The sequence below is a fragment of the Xiphophorus couchianus genome, chromosome 11 (assembly GCF_001444195.1).
Source record: "Xiphophorus couchianus chromosome 11, X_couchianus-1.0, whole genome shotgun sequence".
Classification (NCBI taxonomy): domain Eukaryota; kingdom Metazoa; phylum Chordata; class Actinopteri; order Cyprinodontiformes; family Poeciliidae; genus Xiphophorus; species Xiphophorus couchianus.
Window position 1 is genome coordinate 18,180,971 of NC_040238.1, and position 21,593 is coordinate 18,202,563.

At 38.4% G+C, this 21,593-nt stretch overlaps 1 protein-coding gene across 2 annotated transcripts in view; it reads right to left on the bottom strand.

Moving 5' to 3' along the window:
• Nucleotides 1-243: 243 nt before the first annotated feature.
• The window catches only part of zbtb20 (zinc finger and BTB domain containing 20), a 31,685-nt gene continuing 10,335 nt past the window's right edge, over nucleotides 244-21,593 (bottom strand). For both annotated transcript variants that reach the window (XM_028031042.1, XM_028031043.1), the window contains exons 2-4: nucleotides 8,791-8,949; nucleotides 4,175-5,695; nucleotides 244-1,951 (exon numbers count right to left, since the gene is read on the bottom strand). In XM_028031042.1, coding sequence (XP_027886843.1) covers nucleotides 1,416-1,951; nucleotides 4,175-5,675 — 2,037 coding nt within the window. In that variant the 5' untranslated portion in view covers nucleotides 5,676-5,695; nucleotides 8,791-8,949 and the 3' untranslated portion in view covers nucleotides 244-1,415. The remainder of the gene's footprint in view (nucleotides 1,952-4,174; nucleotides 5,696-8,790; nucleotides 8,950-21,593) is intronic.

Below are 21,593 nucleotides of genomic sequence, written 5' to 3' on the forward strand. Positions count from 1 at the left end.
CCTGCTGAAATAGCTCCGCAATCGTAATGAACAGGTTACACAGGCGTTCTAGGTTCAGGGCGGCAATTATTTTGCTTTTTAGTCCGACTCTAAATTAATTTGCGCCATCTTTCACAACACCGATCCAATCAGCAACCGGCCGACCCCCTCCCCGCGAAACTGTAATTCAATTATGAGATTAAACCCAAACAGGCTACTCAATAACAACAATAGTTGAAGTGACAAATCCTTTGTTTTGTTTTCCTCTAAATCTATAATATCCCATAACAGTCGGGTGCAGGTTGAGGAGCAGCAATGATGAAGGAGAGAGTTTAGTCCCATATTCCAGCCTGCCTTAACTGTGAAAAAGGCTAAAAAACACACACACAACCATCAGCAGAAGACTCTTCCATTTTTTCGTATGTTTTGCAGTGGAAGAAATCTGAGTAGCCTTAACAGTCTTAGGATATTAAAAAGGCAGTGTATGCAAATGAGATAAACTCTAAACTCCAGGAAAATAAAAGGAAACATATTTTTGCTCAAATACTGTCTCATCAGCACACAAAAATTTAGTAAACGTTATCTTGACCGTCAAAATTCATGGACAATAATCATAAAACAGGTGAGAAATAATCATTTCCCCATCGCTTTGGACGGGAGGTTACAATTAAGTAAAATAATTAAATTATTGGTACCTTGACAACAGCTGCATTATAATCCCTTAATAAAACAGGAATAAATAAAACCCAGTGTCAAATTAAGTACTCTCCTTTTTTTATTTGATATAAGAAGGCAATCTTGTGACTATCAGTATTTTTAGAGGGAATATGTAGCCCAACCCCAGGTTTTTTTTTTCTTCAGTTTTTGTCTTTTATTGTTATCGTTGTTTAAAATTATACCACAGTAAGCTTGGACATCTATGTTTCCAAACTGGTCAATATGGATTCACAACTGCCATGATTCATGTGTCATAGCAATACACATACACACACACACGCCGACACGCACGCACTTGGACAAATAAAGACAGACTTATATGCAAAAATCACAAACATTCAAACATATTTGCTCATTTAAAGTCATTCAGACATATCTAGACTAAAGGTGTGTTTGTGTGTATGTGTTTCTTTCGTAGGCCTTTCGGTAGTGTTCAACACATAAATCAGTATTTTAGGAAAGCATACATTTAGAGGCCCGTAGTTTGGATCCATCCAGTAGATCAATATCAAACCACTGAGCCTTAAGGCCACCATCTTTTTTAATTTTAGAATAACAGGAAAAAAAAAAAAAGAAAACTTTTTTTTGGGGAAACTTAATGTGCCAGTGTCTATACTCATTACTCTTCATACCTCAAAATAAGAAAAGGAAAATCTAGTGCCATTGTATTTGTCATTCTTTCAGAAATAAGTTTCTTTTTTATTTTTTTTTATTTGTACTTATCCATCGGAGACATGCATTCGCATGTGGTCATTGAAGAGCTCCATTTGGTCGAACTTGGCAGGGCAGACGGAGCACACGTAGGTGGTCCCTTCTTGGCAGCTTGCTTCAGAAGCTACACCCACTCCCGTTCCAACCCCGGCCCCTACTCCGGCGCCGCCGCTCACTGGCATGGCGAGGGCCACAACTCCGGCTCCGGGCTCGGGAACGGCTATCGGCATCGGGATGGAGACCGGGCCCGGGGTGCCCACACTAACAGACAGCCCCGTGATGGCGCTGGCGTTGCTGTGCAGGGCCATGTGGCGCTCCAGCAGGGTCTTGTGTGAGAACTTCTTCTTGCAGATGTAGCACTCATAGGACTTCTCTCCACGGTGCAGCCGCATGTGGACGTTCAGCGAGCTCTTCTGGGTGAAACGCTTGTTGCAGATGCTGCACTGGTAGGCGCGCACCCCTGTGTGTGTCACCATATGTTTAATTAAGTAATCCTTCAGGGAGAACGAGCGCCAGCAGATGCTGCACTGATGAGGCTTCTCACCTGGATGTGCACACAACACAAACGCATTAAGAGATTGAAATCCCCCACCTCCAGAAACAATAAGGTTTGCACATTAGAGAGGAGTACTCATTTGCAGTGTCTGAACAAGCACATCTGAACATGCTTTAGTGTTATTCTGTTGCCATGTGTCTAAATGTACTCCAAATTTAATGCTAAAATTATGCTTTACTTTTAGAAGAAAAAAAAAGTACTATTTGCATCACTCCTGGGAAAACCGTGCAAATCTTAACCTCCCCATTCTATTCCCATCTTCGTTTCTAAAGCTAATTTAGCTCCATCTGTTCATCGTGTAAACAGCCAACTTGATGAGGGCTTTGACTGAAATGTCAAAATCTGTGTGGTGCGGTCATTTTTAATGAAGGATTTCAGCATCCTCATAGGGTGGGGTGTATATCAAGCTTTCTAAAAGCATATAGCAAGCTATTGAAGACAAAAAAATGAGCAAATAAGTGATTTGGAAGAGAGTCAAGTCAATTTTTTGACCCTTAATTCTCCTGAAATGCTGCCAGCAGTCTCTATACATGGAATATGTTGCAGGATTGTGTGCAGAACCACCTTAAGCTAGAAGTAAACCTGAGCTGGCTTTGTTTTAATTTTTTATTCCACTACGTGCTGCTTGCTGCAGAAAATGTGGGGAAAGCTTCAATTTAAAAACACACAGGGTTTTACCTAATAGAAAACCTCTTTTTCACAAAATTTGTAAACATAATTAATCCTTGGATGCCATACATTATTCAGATTTAATCTTGTTGAGTGATCGATCCATGATTTATTATCTCTTCTGTATGCTGCTCTGTCAGTAGCCTCCAAAGCGAGTGCTTCTGGACAGGAAATGGACTGTAATGAATAATAATGGTTGTTTGAAAAGGCTTTTTTTATGGGACCATCTAATTATATGATATTTGAATCTTTTCCTTTGTGATGATGGTTTCCCAAGTATCAAATTGATGACGTTGACGTTGATTAAATAAAGAACTCTACTGACATTGTAAAGTCAAGCAGAAATGATAAAGACACTTTTCAGGTGTGACCATATAAGCATTATTTTATAAGGCAGTTTAATCAGTCATTCAGTTTATGTGCTAAATACTTACAATTTTATTATTTAATCAAAGTAGTTTGACTGGTGCAGATGATAAGATATTCATACAGTTTGTTTCTGAGTTTTCATATTTTGTTTTAAAGCGATAGTTTTGAATTTCTTGAAGTGGCTTTCTGTGGAAAGCTTATGAGGAGTCAATCTCTTACTTTCACTAAAGAACTCTCTAAGTCAACTATGATCAAAAATTGTTTAGATTTTTTTCTGCCACCTTTAAACAACACCACCATTTTATAAAGGTTAAAAATAATGTTCTCTCTGTAAAATGAATAGATAAATCGTCTGGTGAATTGGCTGATTTTCAGTTTGACTTGTCTTAATCCTTAAAAACCTCAAACATTTAATCTTTCTGTCTGTAAAAAAAAATCCTCCCGATAACAGATGACAACACTATATGTTTCGGTTGTTTTTCAGCTTCAATTCTCTGTCACTGCTCTGGCGTTGACGCTTGAGGGGCGGGGCTTAAGAATCAAATATCATTATAGAGACCTACACTGCTGCAGTCTCAGCTACCATCTTTCTTCACCTAAAAATATGTGATGGCTGTTACAAGTTCAAGCGGACCCTCTAAACTGAAGGTAAGTAACTTGGTTGTCTTTCCATTGGAAAAGCAGGGAAAGATAGTATCTATAATGTATACAATATGCATTATATACATGATGTATGCATTATTTATAATGTATGCAAATTGCTCTGATGGTTTAGATATTTTATTTTTTATGATAATATATAAAATAACAAGACATAAAGAGATAATTTCTTCATGTTTTATCCTAATCGTGAGCTCTTTAAAACCGTTTTGAAATGAAAACACTGAAAATTTTTCAAATTACTGCCTTCTTTAACCTGACCTTTGACCTAACTTAACCTTTTTACCATATCTGGTTTCATATCAAACCGTGCCTTATTCTAGCCCAGTCTACTGCTCTCTATGAAGACTCGCTATAATCTGATACAACAGCTCACAAAAAACTAAATATGGCTCTATTCAACATATGATGAACCTTTTATGTTCTGTTACTCTCTAAGTCTACAGCTACAATCTGAGTGAAATATTTATATGATTGAGCATTTAACATGTATATTTTAACATTTTGACTTACCAGTATGGACAAACATGTGTTTGACGTAATTCTGTTTGGCAGTAAAGGTCTTACTGCAGAGAGTGCATTCATAGGGCTTCTTTTCACCCGGACCGATCCCTCCCGCAGCCTGCTGCTGCTGAGATGGAGCCTGCTGTACCGACATGGGGTTCGGGAATGATGGCATTGCGGGCGGCGGCACTGCCACGAACTGGGGCTGCTGCTGGCCAGGAAGGTAAAGGAAAGGCTTGTGGTCTCTCGACGGCTGCGTGGGGAAGAGTGTGGGCAGGAAGGTGCTTCCGGCGGTGCCCATCACTTGGGAATTGCTGGGCACGGTGATCGGCATCCTCAGGTTGCTGGTGTGTGATTCTATCTGGCGCATGTACTGGGACATGGGACTGAGTTTGACTGAGTTTGGCAGAGGCTGCATCATGCTACTGTCACTAGTGCTGTGGGAAGTGTCCCCGTCCTCCGTCTTTTGCATCCGCTCTGGGGACGAGTCGCTGACCTCTATCTGCACTGGAACTCCTTCGATGCCTTGCTGCCCTTCCCCAACCGCGTCTCGACTGAAGCTTGTCAGGTACGGCTGCTGCTCCATGGTATCCGTCTCTGTGCTGATGGAGGAGCTGACCCCTGAGTCAAAGTTTTCAACCTTGGATTCGCCCTCCACACCCTCGTTGTGGTCAGTGTCATCTTGGCAGTCCCCCATGTCGTAGCAGGTGAACTCGTCTTCGGCCTCCTGCTTTATGTGCATCCCTCCTGTTTGGATGCGTACCGGTCGTGGTTGCTTGCGGCAGTGAGTGGACTCTGCGTTGGACATGAAGCGTTCCACCTGCTGGGACCGTTCCTGGATGCGGTTTATCCAGGGCGGATCTTGAGATTGCTGGTCCTTCTGATTGCTTGGATCATAATTTGCTGACAGGGGGTTAACATAAAGTGACCGCTCTCGGGTGCCATTCTGCAGAAACAGGCCGGGGTAGGAGTACAGGGATGTGTATGTACGATCTACACTTTGCTGTGATGTTACTTGCATATAGCCTGACTCTGCATCACTGCTGGGTCCGGAGGTGCCAGACTCTGGTGTGCCACGGGGTGTCTCCTGGCCAGAATCTCCTGGAATCACAGGGAACCCCCCTGGACCAGCCAGGCCCACATTCTGGGACACGATGCGGGTGCACTCATCGATGACGGTCTTGATCTGCAGAATGCTGGCAGCGGTGAGGATCTGCAGCGCTTCTGACTGAGAAACCCGCAGAATTCCACTGTACATAAAGTCAATCAGCTTCTGGATGGATTGCACTGAGACCACAGAGGGGATCTCGATGTCGCTGTAGCCCAAGAGCAGCTTGTCCTGAAAGAACGGGCTTCCAGCGGCCAGCACGCACCGGTGAGCTCGCAGCATGCTTCCATGGATCCGAACGGTCACGTCACAGAAGTGCCCGCGGTTTCGCTGCTCATTGAGGGTCTCAAGTACAGAATTGCTGAAGTTGTGGAGATTGATGTTATGAATGCGCTCGGTCATCCCCTTGCAACTGATGTCACCTGGAAAGAAAGAGCAATAAAACTCCCTGAAAAACTAATACATACGTGAAACGTTGCTCGGACCTCACAATTAACTGGTCTAAAAATTTGAATATCTTCAAAAACTTTGTGTATTTCAGCAATTCAATTCAAAAAATTAAATATATTTTCTAAAAAATTAATTTGGAACCTACAGAATCATGGGTAAGGTGTCAATAACTGAAGATAAGCTGTTAAAGGTAAAGAAGCAGATTGTTCAGACTGTCATATCCAAGCAAATTGATGGAAAGTTGAGTGGAAGGAAATTATGTGGTAGATGAACAGGAAAAAACAAGGCCTTAGGATTATTGTGAAGTGAAGCACATTGGAGACTTTGGGGAAGATTCACAAAACGCAGATGATGGCTGGAATCAGTGGCCACTTTCAAGTAATGATTTCAGTCTATGGTCTACACCGGCCGATAAATTAAGATGTCCAGACAAACGGCGGGGAGGTGAGCTATACCACTATTACAAATCTATATCCATCTTGAAAGACACTGTGTGTCTATCTGTAAGTAATTACTGTAATTGTGCTGCTGTCACTTGCCAGGACATTCTTGCAATCGCAGGGAGTTTTTTTCATCCTGCTTAAATAAAGGCTGAAGAAGAAGAAAGGTACTTGTGTAGTGTCTGAAAACAGTTAATATCTTTATGTCTCAGTAACTCATGCTATCAGTGATGTACTGTCTGGGCACACAAAAAAACGTTTTGGAATGATAGGGAAAACAAGTCACACAAAAAACATTGAGTTTGAACAACAAGTTCATCTATGGATTCAGTCACGAGGAAGATTCCAGAGGGACAAGAAGACAATATGACCCAGGACCCAAACAAGACGTCAATGTGGAACATGTGAATGTGATAATATGCTTACATTGGAAAATGAGGGACGCTGTCCAGGGCTTTATTGGTTTTGTCCCTCCAACCGGTTTCTAAATTTTAACTAACATTAATCTCTACTTTTTGGACTTAATCTGTATTTGGATTGCTTAATAAATCTAATTACTTATTTAAGTCTGTCTACAGAGTCTACACTTATGCATACCAGGCATACTACAAACAACCCCAAAAATATATTTAGCTCGAAAACCTGTGATCACGGTAATTTAAGGGGAAATACAGGATTGTGGGACGGAGAGGCACAGGCAGCAGAAGATCGCGCTCTGTGAAACCTAACCACGAGCAGATTAAGGTTAGTTTACATCACACAAGTCAGATTAGACATTTTGTCATGTATAATTTGAAAGGAGGGAAAATCATACTGGAGGGTGAATGGTTGTAAGTTTACAAAACATGGATGACGTGCCACTACTTTTACATTCCTCGTCTTAAGCTGAACCAGAGACGACAGTAGAAGCATCTTACATGAGGCGAAGAGAAAAGGGATTTGGGAAATCAAGTCATCTGCTGTTGTTAGTCTAATGTGCTTTATCAATGCAGCTGTCCATTAAGATATTCATGATTCATGGTTGCTATGCTTCCCTCTTCTGACAAGCTTTAGGGAGATGCTGGTTTTATTATCAGGTAGGACTTGGTGCCCACATTGTCCACTACTAATACTTGCTTTAATGACCATGGTATAACTGAGCTACATTGGCCAGCAAAATATCCCTATAGAGAATCAACAGAGTAATGTCAAGAGGAACATGAAATTCACTAAACCTACAATGCAGATGAGCTGAAGGCTTTTATTAAAGCAAACTGGGCCTCTGAACACCTCAGCAAAGCCACAGGCTGATCATTTTATAATCATCAAAAATAAACAAAAATAAACACTTGAAATGTATCAGTCTTTGTGTAATGATTTTATATAACAGATGAATTTCATGCTTTGAATTGAATTGCTGAAATAAAGGAACTTTTTGTTCTGTTCACCAAGAAGATGCTTACCGTTTACAGATGGCAGTAACATGTTGGCCAACCAGGTTTTACAGAACTCAAAAACCTATATCTATATCTATCTATCTAGATATATATATCTATCTAGATCGATATATATATATCTAAATAGATATATATCTATCTAGATAGATAGATATATCTAAATAGATATATATCTATCTATATCTATCTAGATAGATATATAGATATCTAAATAGATATCTATCTATCTAGATAGATAGATATTTATCTATCTAGATATCTATATATCTATCTAGATAGATATATAGATATCTAGATAGATCTATATATCTAGATATATCTAGATAGATATATATATATCTAGATATATCTATCTAGATAGATAGATATTTATCTATCTAGATATCTATATATCTATCTAGATAGATATATAGATATATATCCTAGTAAAATAAACTAAGTAATTAATATTAAAATACATTTAATAACATAAAAAAACAGTATGCCTAAAAGAATTAATGTTTTTATTTACATTGACAATGTTGCTGCTTATTACTATGCCTGATGCAGAAAAGTTATAGTTCAACCTAACGAAGAACAATTAGGAGGGTTCTCTTATTAAGCGCTGCTGTTCAGATTTATTCTGAAGTGCCTAAAATAGCCTTTAGGTGGCGCACTGGGCTAAAAGGACAACAGGCCTCTTTTGTCAGCCATGTGTTCACGATGATGCCGTTTTCTAACTATCCCTTCAATACACTAAATGTGGCCTAGCTGATCAGAGATAACCTAATGTGCTTTTTCCCCTCAGTGAGCAGATACAAAAAGGAAAATCCAAATGAAATAGGGAGGAAGAGGAAAACTGAGATATTTAAAGCTGCTACAAAATTAATTTAGTTGGCACGTAATGCTTGTCAAGTATTGTGCTGTTACTTACTAAAGCTGTCATCTTTGACCGAGTTTTTTCTAAAATACTTCAGAGTAATTAAAAAAATTTACTACTTGTGACACTGAAAAATGAAAAAAGGCACATGAAAATCCAGCAGAATTTTTCCATAACTATCTTTACTCAATATGTGTCAAAAACATTTAAATAAATAATTACAAATCTCACCCAGAAAGTAGTACGCTATTATTAAATGGCACATTTACTTTCTAAACAAAATTACAATTAAAATAGTGATGTCAAAAAAATGAAGCTGCCCCATTACTCACAGTTAGATGATGGTTTTTTGTTTTTTTGTTTTTTTTTATGAAAATGCTTGTGAGGCTGGTGATGAAGAGCGGGTCAATTTGCTGGTGGAGATGGCTGATCAGTGGCCTGGTGCTAGGCAAGGCTGTCAGTCTTCTCTGTCCAAATCATGTGTTCCTCTGCTACAGTGTTTGGAGAGGAGGGGAAGGGGAAGAGAGAGGGGGGGAGAAAAGACAAAGACAAATCTTAATGCCACATTCTGCCTGTCGATGTTGCCACTCCCTTAATGAACCCAGAGCCACAGTAACAGGAATATCTGCCACAGACGTGCTGCAACAGATGTGTGAAGAGTTTTTACGGCAAAGCGAGTGGACGTTTCTGTGATCACATGACTTCAAAATCACAAATCAAGGTTGAAAATGATTTTGCCTTTGGTGCCAGTTTTTTTTTCTCTCTCTCTCTCTCTCTCTCAACTGCAGGATAACAAAGCCACACCCTTGTCAAAAAAATAAAAAAAATCTTACATTCTCCAAAATTTTAAGGGTGGCCTTTTGTTTAAAGAATGATTTTGAACGAATCTAAATCATGATAGGTTTATCCTTAGTCCAAAATGTAACCCGTGTAACACTGCATACAGATGTGGAGCAAATTTAGGCTGTAATATAATGGAGATGAGACAAATATTAAACATGCAAGGCTTTCACTGGAAATCACAAGAAAGGCATTCAACAGCATGAGGCATGTGACGTGCTGGTTTGGTGACGCCAAGAAAGCCTGACACAGTCGCTCTTCTACTCGGCAAACGCATTAGCACGCAAATGTTTGACCCCAAAAACTGGCAACAAAGACGGTGTAAGATAAACCACAGCGTACTAACACATCACTTAGAGTCAGGCAAGTTGGGAAAATACATAAAAGCAGGGGAAAAATCATTTTCAGACACGTTCCTTTTTATTAATGTCACATTGTTCAGAATACATTAAAGTACTACAACCAGTGAAGCCTTAAAAGTATCTGGAAATTACACACTTATCATTAATGTGGGTTCAGTTTGACCTGACACTCTTAAATGTTTTTTGTTTTTTTTTGTGGGGTAAATTGAATATGAAAAAAAACAACACATTTGGTTCCACTTCCATTTGCCACAACACTAAATTGAAGTGCTCTCTTTCTGAAATGCCAGGAACCACACCGGGCTGCTGAGTAACCAGAATGGGGCTGGGATTTGACCAGACCTGCACATTAGTGTTGACAAATTATTCTTTCACTGCTCTCGAGAAGTTCTAAAGAAGAACCCAACAACGTCGTGCAGTCTGGTAAATTAATGTATCTATATTAGATTTTTCTGTGGCAAGGTAACAGATATATTTTAGGCAATGGATGTGCCTCAAGGAGGATACGCTCTTTCCATGCCGTGAAGAATAATACCTTGGAGAAAAGCAAAGGTGAAAATGTTCAAACATAAAGGATTCTGTTCACTTGGTCACCCTGAGTTCACATGCTCCGCTCTGAGAAGTTCTGAATTCACTGCACCTATGTGCGTTTCCTGAAAAGTGCTTCTCATGTAGCATAATTGAGGCAGACAAGTAATGGCGTGTATAACAGCAGAGGGTAATCACTCTAAACTGAGATGGATCATTCTGTGTCACAGCAAACAACCACAAATGCACGGTTGGTCAAGACCAAAGGACGCCTCAAAGTAAAATCCTTAACTATGACATTTTCATACAATTCTTGCTATTACAGCTCTGTAATTAAGCTTAAATTAACCATGTACACCAAACCTTGAGAATGTCTATCTTAAAGATTACTGATTTCTATTTTTCTTTGAGATCTTCTGAATCTAACTTTCTTTTTAAGGACTTTAATGGCTCCGTATCAGTTTATCCCTAAGCCAATTTGTTCCCACCATTTTGTGCCAACTGTAAATAAATCACTTCATAGCCATGCAAATAAAACCACAACGAATCTCTTGATTTTTCCATGTAGTGGGGTTGGGCGATATGATGATACTAGATCGCAAAGAATTAGAAAGCGCAGACGAGTTGCCAAAGCAGATAGAGTGAGAGAGAGAGGCCATGTGTGAAGCACATTTTACACAGCTTAGCTCTATACTGCTGGTCTGACACACCAGTTTCACTTTTCTCTTTTTTCTGCAGATTCACAAAGTAACTAAAGTATAAAAAGAAATAGTGATCTCAATAAATAGAATGGTAGTGAAGTATTAGTATGGTTAGCCTCAATGTTTGAAAATAAAATTATCACTGAAGCCATCTTCAGCTACCTTCCTATTAAAAACTCTCAGTTTCTTGGTTGTTAATCAACCACATCGTGTCAAACGCGTACCTGCAGATGCGAGCTCAGCGTGAATATTTTAATCACCATAGAGCCCCAAGTTTTTAATACAGCTCCACTTTTCACCTTACAAATGTGCAAATAAGGCATTCTGAAGACATCTTAGCCATACAAGCAAAAGTAAACTACAAGAATAATCGCCTCCTCTAGCAGATGCTAACTACATAGCTGTCAATGCTAAATCACAGTAAGAAAACATTTCTCAATTTGGCTTGACTGCTAAACTTGTTGCAGTTTGTCAAGAGTTATAGTTGGACTACAGACTTTGTATCAGTGTATTTTTGGCAGGACAACCAGAATGAGTACATGACGGTTTATGTCTCCATTTTCAAACATAAACACAGTAAAACCTCAGTAAGGGTCTTTACCATGTTTAAACCACTGTGACCTTCACATAGCATTCTTTAAATCCAAATAAAACACCTTAAGGTGAACCGCTCTTAATGGTGGGCACATTCTGTGTTCACAGTGAAGAAGCATTTTTTCTACTACAGATATGTAATGTAGAAGATATTGATGAAAGTAATACCATGGTGAAAAAATAACTTTAACTTTAACTGCTGCTAACTATGTCTTTTCTAAAGATAAACTGATCATTTTGATGAGTTTGAAAAGTGTCATAATATTGATATATACTGTTACATCCCTGTTAAGTAGAAAATGTGAACTTTAACTAAGCTTTGGTGTTACTCAAAAAAATAAAAATAAAAGAATTCTGAGTTAGGTATAATTTTTTGAAACATGCCAACATAAGAAATGTCACTTATGCTTGACGCAATTTGTCATTTGCATGCAACCGTTTCAAATTTGTTTAGAAAATGTTTGGGCTTTTTATGCAGGGGATTCTTATTTTAGAGGGAAATTTTATTTATATACCTTTTTGGCCTATGCTCCTCCCTTACCGTACAGTATTTTCATTATTTATGAAGATAAATACTAGTAAACATGTTCAAAATAAACTAAGAGTTTAATCGTGTAGCATATGTTTTGCTCAAAACCTGTAAAAATCTGGTGCAACTGTACTGTTGAATACAATTTTTCTACCACTAGTCAGAACTAATTTTCATGTGAAGATTTGGGTATGAAAAAAACATGCAAAAAAAAATCTGGTTGCACAGCATAAAATCTCATTTGTTTAAACAAAAATAAAATGTGACAGTTTCTCTGATAAAGCATCAGTTTTGAATCCATCACAAAATCAAGGGATCACAAGATTATCCCTACTTATGCTGCAGATTTTATCCTTTACTGCAATTATTTTGCCAATTTGTATCGCCGTTTGATTCCCACCATTAGGAATTAGAAACCATATACGTAGCTAAAGTGTTTTAGAGTGTTTTCTTAATAAGTTTTTATTTTTGATCAATTGTAATGAGAATAAGCTTTATTGGCAGAGTTGAATAATTAATATATTATATTAAAAACTGGGGTTAGGCATTTATTTGTCATTTATTATATTAAGATTGTTGAATTATTATTTTCACAATAATTGCCAACTTATGATGTTTAAAACCTCCAAAACTGTCTGTATTGTCGGAATTACTATTTTTTTTTATTATTTTCTCCACTGTTTGTTCAATGAGGGTATCAATGAATATCAATAAATTTAAAAATATGATTAAATGCAGTTACTGGTTTCCAAAAGAGGCACATAACAAATGGGAATGGTTTCCAGTTTGTGGTGCTATGATTGCTGTGCCTATAAAAAATAAGTAATAAATAGTTCTTATCGTCACTTTTGTCATTATCACATCAGTAATAAAATATTGTAATAAAATTTTAAACTCATATTGCCTACCTCTATTAATAAACATGACAAATTTAGATTTAAAATGATTTCCATACAACTAAGGAGTGTTAATATATTTGGAGCAATGCCCGTCTCATTTCCTGTTAGAAACAATATACAAAGAGTACTAATTTTGAATTAAAAAATTGTTCATTTACAATTTTATTAAACACAACAACACACTATTTATACCCTTCTCAATATCCAGTGGAACAGTCAGTCAAACTATTGCCATAATTGCTAGCCAGCTGTTTGCTTGTGCTCACTTGCACTTTGACAATTTATCTTTGTTGATCAGTTCCAGATGTTTGAGGGTGGGAGGCCACCCTTAAAGTTTGTACAGAAAAAAAATAAATAAATTAAATAGTTATTCACCATACTTTTAAGTACATGGGTATAAAATGGTTTGTATTCAATTAGAAACAAGCAAGAAGGGATGAAATCTCAATGAGTATGAATTAATATTGAGGCATTTTACTATGTGTGTTAATATTTTAAATGTACATTGTAAAAGGGTGAATAAAGGTAAAACACTCTTTCTGTAACCCGTATTTCAGATCTATACGTCCAGAAGATAAAAATCTTTCCTTTCACATTGAAGTGGTACTATTGGGCCGCTCTTTCACATTAGTATTTTTCACAGTCAGAAAGAAATACTTTTCCACATTAAAAGATTGCTGTTAAGCTTAGATCTTCAATGATATGAATGGTTCAGGACTTAACACTGAATATTATATACAACTGAAGCCTTTACTCTATTGGTAAAGTAAAAACTTTCGTTTTTTTGTTTTGTTTTTCAAAAACGTTTTCTAAAATCTGACCTTGTGTTATTATCATGACCCTAACATTGCATTTTGTCTTATCTCATACGCTGCGTGTATTGTTACACCTCTAATGAATAACAAAAAAAGAATTCAAAGTCTGAACCGAACAGGGAAAAAAAGCCCAAATTTTAATAACATCACTGTTTTAAACGACCTACGAACTTCTCCCCCATTGCGGAAATGGTTTTCATTTATTTTCTTGTGAAAATCAAACAAATAAAAATATTATATTTTGTAGCCCTTTGTGTAGTCATCCTACACATATTTAGTTAAATACCAAAATCTATCCCCAACAGTAAATATTTGACCTTTTTACTTTCCCTGCAGGGGTTAACTTAAGATGCAACTGTATCCTGCTGCCACTGACCCTTTATTCTTTGTTTTTTTTGTTTTTGACAATGCAAACATGTGTGTAGGCGTGTGTGTGTGCGTGTATATATATTCCCAGTTTGGCTTTCCTTTCCCATCCAGACATGTAGATTCACCTGCCTGAGGGGTAAAGTGAGGTGAAAGCTGGCAACAAAGGAGCAGGCCAGGGGAAGGCAGGCTACTGTTGCCCAGACTGCCACTCACAACAGTGGTTCCATTTTAGCCGTGACACAGTGGGTGAGCAGCAGCCAGCGCCTACCTGCAGTGAATTCTAATCAGCCCAGGGGTCTGCCTCTCCACCCTCCCCTCCTGTACCCTGCCTCGGACTAAAGGGGCTGATGATCCTTCAAAATTAATTAGATCCTCGTAGGAGGCGGCCATTTTCTCTCACTTGCCAATAGAAAACAGTATAGAAAGAAAAGAAATTTGGAAATCGAACTTAATTCCACATGTTTGCACCCCTCGGCACGCTGTATTGATTTTTCCCTCCGTTTGTGTCTCTACCTGCTTCCTGTTTCATGGTGTCTAAACTCTTGCTCCATACGTCTACGTGTCCGTCCGTGCCCCCCCCCCAAATACCCTCTCCTTTTTTTGTCTCTTTCCTTACAAACCTTCCCCAACGACCCCCACTCACCCCACGCCTCTCTAGCTGCGTCTATGCTCTCCCAGCTCTGTGTCTGCCTCTGTGGAGTTTACTGTCAATAAATCCCCAGAGGTCAGTTTTGTCTGCTGGAAATCAGACACAATGCTTCAGACCGCCCCAATGCAATGCATGCTCCGCTGCTGCCACCACAACAAAAGGCTGAGGAGGGGCGGAGGACGGGGAGGAGAGGGAGAAGGGGGGTGAGAGACACACACACACACAAAAAAAAGAAATTAAGACAGGACGGGGATTGCAACTTCACCAGCCAGACTCCAGGTTAATCAGTTGCCTGCATTAGGTGACAAGCTCCTGAAATACGCTGCATCAAATTGGACATTAGTTAATCAAGAAGCGGGGGGGAGATTGGGGGTTAAAATGGTGAGGATGGGGGATGGGTCTGAAAAGAGACACATGAGGCCCGATTATGAAAGGAGCGGTATCAGCCACGTGAATAATGTACATGTTGAATATGCAAATAATGCTTACAGCGCACAAACACTACGGGCATATATTCAAGGGGCCTTGTACATTTAAATCTAGGGACAAAGGGGCCACAGGGCACCGTGGAGAAACTCGTGTCTTCGCCTGTGCACGCGGCATCTCCGTGGATCCGATGGAGACCTACACACATGAAGAGTGTTGTGTTGAAGTTTTTGCTTGCAGCCTCCACTATACCTACTCTTCTGTTTGAAGAGTAATAACTCATTTCAGTCTTCTATCCAGGCAAAATCAAGCTGTCTCACTTTGGGATCCAGTGCAACTCAGTGCACTGTGTAAATATATAAAGCACGGATACTTTGAAATGTTCAGCAATAAGGGTGCAGATTTGATAGGGGATAGAAGAGGGCGTGTTTGATAAAGGTACGCTATGTTCACCTGACAAACAGTATCCAGGCACAACTCAGTGTTATCACTAATGTCTCCTAAAAAAAGTTGGAAAAAAATCTAATTAAATGTCAAAGAACATTGAAGGATCGCAGCTCTCCTCTATTTACACCATAATAATTTATTAAAAATTATTCATCTCCAGCCAACAAAGTTGTGATTGCTGATTAAATCGAAGTAATTCAGAGCACCGTGTGTCTTATTACCTTTGAGTGTTTCTCTATAATGCTGTGAAGCACTTAACACTTAAGTAATGCATCTAACTCGTATACGCTACAGGAAAAAAAAAAGGCAGCAGAAAACAAATCGCAGTGTCAAGATTTAATTGATTTGCCTTTACAGCAGACGCTTGAAAATCATCAACAAGAACACGTAGGCTGCTGACAAGAGAAGCCAACATGTTCACACAACATTTACATTTTTCTTTTTTCATTTCTACTTCTCCTTTGGCTGAAACCTTAGGGGGCGTCACTAAAGCTATAGTTTTCAATAAATTAAACAGTGATCTCTTCTGGTTTGAAAGAAATTTTGCAAACACTCCTACAAACTGGAATTTTATGAGCTTTAAAAATAAGAGGATGGAAGAGAAGGGCCAACCTTCAAAACTTTAGTTTAAACACACACAAACAAAAATAATTCATTTAGCAAATTCACATGAATAAATGCCCTCCTCCACTTCGGTCAGGGTGTCATGCAGTAATTACACCAGAGAAATGTTATGACCACTGTTAAGCTCAAAGTGCTTGAGTGACCAGTATTATGATTGTGCTTTTCTCTGCATCAGAGGGACGCGTGCTAACGCCGTAAAGCACCCTAAATTTAATCTGACTGTTCGCGATTAGTTCCACTGCCAATAAAACGTCTCAAACAGAAAAGCAGATTAATTTGTTAAGGCATTCGGTCCGACAGAAAAGCGCTCATTGTGACAGGATGTGAGGCTTTCAAATGAATTCCTGAAGCATATAATAATAATAAACACTTCAAAACATTACGCAAGTTGAAGACAGTTAAAGTAATACATATATATAAATATATATATATATATATATATTTTTTTATCAGAACAGCTTTTTTCTGCATCTTCATTTTATGGAAAGAACACATTCACCATGACCTGTTATCCACAGCAGCTTCATTGTGCTTTGACATTTAGGGGGATAATACACTTTTCAAGTCAAAGTCCATATAAATACTGAAGAATCGGTGCCATCAGAGAAATTCTCTCTCTGCTTTTAATGAAGACTCATCTAGTACCAGAAAACAAACAGCCCGCTCTGGCACAGGGCCATTTAAATTAAAGATTGTGCGTTGCTTTGGTGATGGAACAGAGAGGCATTTGACCAAAAAAAATCTTAAGAGTTGGCAAATGGCTGCGCTTTTGATAATGAGCATTTGACCAAAAATGAAACATCTCACTACTCATATGACAAACTCCAAATACACCTCTGAGCCCCCCACCACCCCCGAAGTGATTAATGTTAAATTCAAGAGTTATCGTTTAGGCACAAGAGTCCGCCTCTCTACAGCTACTACACAAGTCAAGGGCATTTTGGCTCTCTAAAGCGAGACCTCACAGGCCAATAAGAGGTCTTCATGGACCTACACAGGTGCTTATGGAGGAGATTTCTATCCATTACTGGTTATTACAGTAATGAGTATGGGTGTGACCATACACCCAGCTCAAATCATGAGATGATGCAGAATGTTGTGTTTGGGACAATGAGATCAAGTGAGATTTTATTGATATTTTTGTGGAAATATTTTATTTGGAAACTAAATGTTTTGTAAGTTTTGTCCTGTAATCAGGTTCTGGACAAAAATATCTCAGCCATGTTTAAGTTTTTTAATGCTCATGTCAGTCTAGTGTGCTTTTATTACCAAATAATAATACACATTAAAACGTGGGAAATAGCCTTTTATTGCATCCTTTAATCCAGATGCTAGTTTTAGCACTGTTAGCAGTTAATGGTTAGCCGTATTTTCACGGTGCTAACAGATCGTTATTGTGGTGGCTTCGTCATTGCTTACGTAACCAGGCATTGTCAGGAAAACCAGATGAGCAATCGTTATTAGCCAACTGTCTACACAAAAGGCCAACTCAACAGGGATTTTTATTTTCTTATTTCAAAATAAGAGCCTCAAATATGAATCCACAAAGTTACACTTATTCATTTTGAGATCTCACAACAAAAGCTTAGGCCAGACAAACAAAATAACATTTTGAAGGCAACTGTAGTGCTTTGAAAGACAGACTTCACTTTGTTGAGAAAAATTGTGATGTTTTGGTATCTCCACATCTTGTGCCTTAAGAGCTTGTCACACACCTACTAATAAATACACATGGCCAGTTTACTACTATCAAGACATATCAAGGTTTTAAAAAGTTACAGATTAAAAGCTGATATAATTTTATGGTACACCATTACTACAGTTAAAGGTCCTACAAATGGTGCCAGAATATGTTCCAGTGTGACAGAGTTTGAGGCATAGAGTAAATGCAGTGCTTCCCCACTTCCATCTGATGCAGGCAGAAAAAAAAGCTTAAAATTTGATAGCAAATTTTATCGGTACTTATAGCAGAAACCATAAAAATTACAACAAAAGGTATTTTGAAAGAATTGTCATAGTTCTACTGTCAGCACAAATACAAATACTGGTCTAAAATGAAATGTAATATATGAATTAATTGTTGCCCTCATGAAAGCAAAACTTAAAAAAAGGAGTTCCCAGACCATGTTAATATTTTGGTCCCTCTAATATAAATTTAGGCTTAATGTTTTCAAGATAAATAATGTAATATGATATTATATATTTTTTACTTGATGATGATAAATTATATGATAATAGACCATCCTAAGCATGTCTGTAAAGCAACAGACTGCAGGCTAGCCATCCATTCAGACAGCTTGACAAATTAACCAGAGAAAATCTGTTTGTTAAAGTATTATCATTGAATGAAGAGCAAAATTTCACACAGGCTATTATATTCTGTATTTTGCTTAAGTCCATATATCAAGATTGTAAAGGTTAATGTTACTGGTAGCACTATTACAACCATTACAATTCATTTGTTAAGTTATTTAGTACTCCTGTTTATAAACAAAAAGTGACAGGATCACATTAAATATTTGTGCTTCAAACTTAGTGTAAATGTCACAAAACTGCTGTATTTTCCTCTCAAAGTTGTTATATTGTGAGAATCCCGTACTGGCTCATGCCAGTTGCCACCATGTAACATTTCAAGTTTGATAAAAAAAAAAAACAAAAAAAAACTATTACAGTAAGCAGGACCTCATGAAGTAAATTGTGCAGTACAGAGGGGACGTAAGGCCTTCATATCTTATAAAGGAAACAAAGTGTCTTCTGACTCTGTGTCCTTAGGAGATAAATGAGCAGAAAAGGCGCTTTGTGCTGATTAAATAAAAGACAATGTGTAGCTTTTGGTAATGGGCGAGTTCGTCTTGCACCATGGAGAACAGCACAGCCTCTGAACATGGTCAGTTCTTAAATGGTCACTGGAAATAAAAAAGTATTGATGTTGCAACAAGTTTTATAACCGCACCGTCATTGATAAGACACGCATACATAAGTGAACAATTGTTTTCTATCACTACTTGACAAAGACAATCCGAATACACGTCACACCATGCTGGTTGTAATCTGACAGGCAGCTTCGCCACCAATAGCAAATCTGCATTACTCTGCCACTTTGTGAATGTGATTGTAAGCAGATTCAGGAGTTTAGTGCCATGTGTTTCACCAGCAGCTGCACGAGGGTCCACCGGCTCGTGCTCCCTCGTGCAGCTGCCGCGAGGAGCTGAGCATTCACAAACGCACAGGGGTGGGGAGGCATCAAGCAGCACAAGCTCAATCCTGAAGTTCTAGCCGCATGTCTTGGGTTCAAGGTTCAGCTTCCTGAACACGAAACTGTCAATATTTGGCAGCTGAAAGGATTCTGGCAGACTTACAATGTTACTCCAATTGTTGCATTTTAGAGGAAAATGGAACAAATATGGTGAAAAAAAATATAAAATTTATGACGTTGCATTACCTCTGAGTGTATCATCTATACAAATTTCATTAGAATGAGGAAAAAGTTGAGAAATAATTACTATTACTTTAAGGAGAGATGCCTTTGCTTCCTTTAATATGTTTTTTATATGCAGACAATATTTATAGCCTAAAAAAATCTTTTAGTTGCACACTTGAGTGTCGTTAACCTACAATAGTTTGTACATTTTGTACATGCACATTTCCCCTAATATGTGGGTAAGATATTAAATCTGAAGGATTTAATACAAACACTCTGTGCTTACTTTGAGCCATATGGAGGTTAGCACTGTTTAGTGTATTTATAGTCCGGCAAGCTGTTGTGCAGTAAATACAGATTATATATGTCTCAACAGCTCACTTGACAAATGACATCTAAAAGTATAACGCTGACACACTGAAACACAACCGAGCAACACTGAACCCTATACACACCGTGCTGCTACGTCTGGGTCAGTGGTCCGCAGCCTGGCTGAGAAACACTGTGTAGGTTAGGTCTGTCGAACCGCGCACAAGTTGGCACAAAATGAAGGTTTCCGGTTATTCCGGCAAGGCGTGGCAATCTAAGCACACTGAGAAAGTTGATCCAGCCAGCACCGTGTTGCAAAACAAACTTAGGCAAGTCAACTAAGGAATTTCGCAAGAAATGAGAAATAAAGGCCAAAAACAATTTTCCTCCACACTAATTTCAGCAAGACTGATAGTGGATCGGGTAATGCCGAAGTTCAAGCACAGTGGAAGGAAGACATTGTTTGAAAGTGAAATGTCCATGCAGAGCACACACTTGATAGATGTGCCATAGAAATTAGGCTTTAATAAGGACAATAAGGTCATTCAGCTAAAGAGAGCGTCGCCTCTCAGAGGGCACCTGTGACATGTAGCACAACCAGGCTGAAGGAATAATGAAAGGAGCACAGTCAATACATACACCTCTGCAGAAAAATAATGAACACACAAGGCCTGGAAACGCCTGATAAAACATTACTTTTTACACTTGAGTCACATGTACCAAGACCGAATCAGTAAGTGTTTTCATTTACTCACAATCATACAACTGAAGGAAGCATTTTTTTAACAATAGATTGAAAATAACTAATGCTAAATAACGACGCCGTCTGCCTTTAAAGCTTTTGTCGTTGCTCTATTGTAAAACGCTGGGCCTAGCTTCGTTTCCCAGGGAGATTTGCTCTCAGGGTTGAACCTGTTATTACTAGCTGCCACAAAAACAGCAGGAAAACTATGTTGGACTGACTAGTCAGGGTTGCATTACAAGTTATATGGCATATTACAAAAGTTGTGTACCCTGCCAATTATCATTCCATGTTGGACTCAGACGACATCACAGCGCTCTTCTTATGCCTCGCAAAAGTATTCATACTTTATGAGCTTTTTCACATTTTATCACGTTACAGCTATGACTTTAAATGTTTTTATTGTGATTTTATGTGATAGATCAACATAAAGTGGCTCAGACATCAGAAGTGGAAGAATATGACACAAGCTTTTCAATTTTATTTTAGATTTCTATTTTTTTTTTTGCTGATAAAATCTGAAAGGTGCGGCATGGTTTTATTCTGTATTTAGTGGGTCACAAGTTGATGCATTCCAGCTGAACAGCTATAGGGGCCTATTGCAGCTTTTCAGACTTGGAAATGTAAATTTGTGCCAAGTCTTCATTTCAAATTCTCTCAAAAAATGTAAGATTGGATAGAAAGTGTCTCTTAGCACAATTTTCAAGTCTTATGTTCATATAAGAACTTCTCAGTCTAAATGTGGATCAAAACCATTTCATTGTAGCTTCAACTGTAAGTTTAGGGTTGTTATCTAGCTGGAAGTGGGACCTCTTCTCTAGAATAACTCTAGAAGACTTTTGAAACCGCTAACGTGTTTTCTTCTGGTGTTCTTCAATAT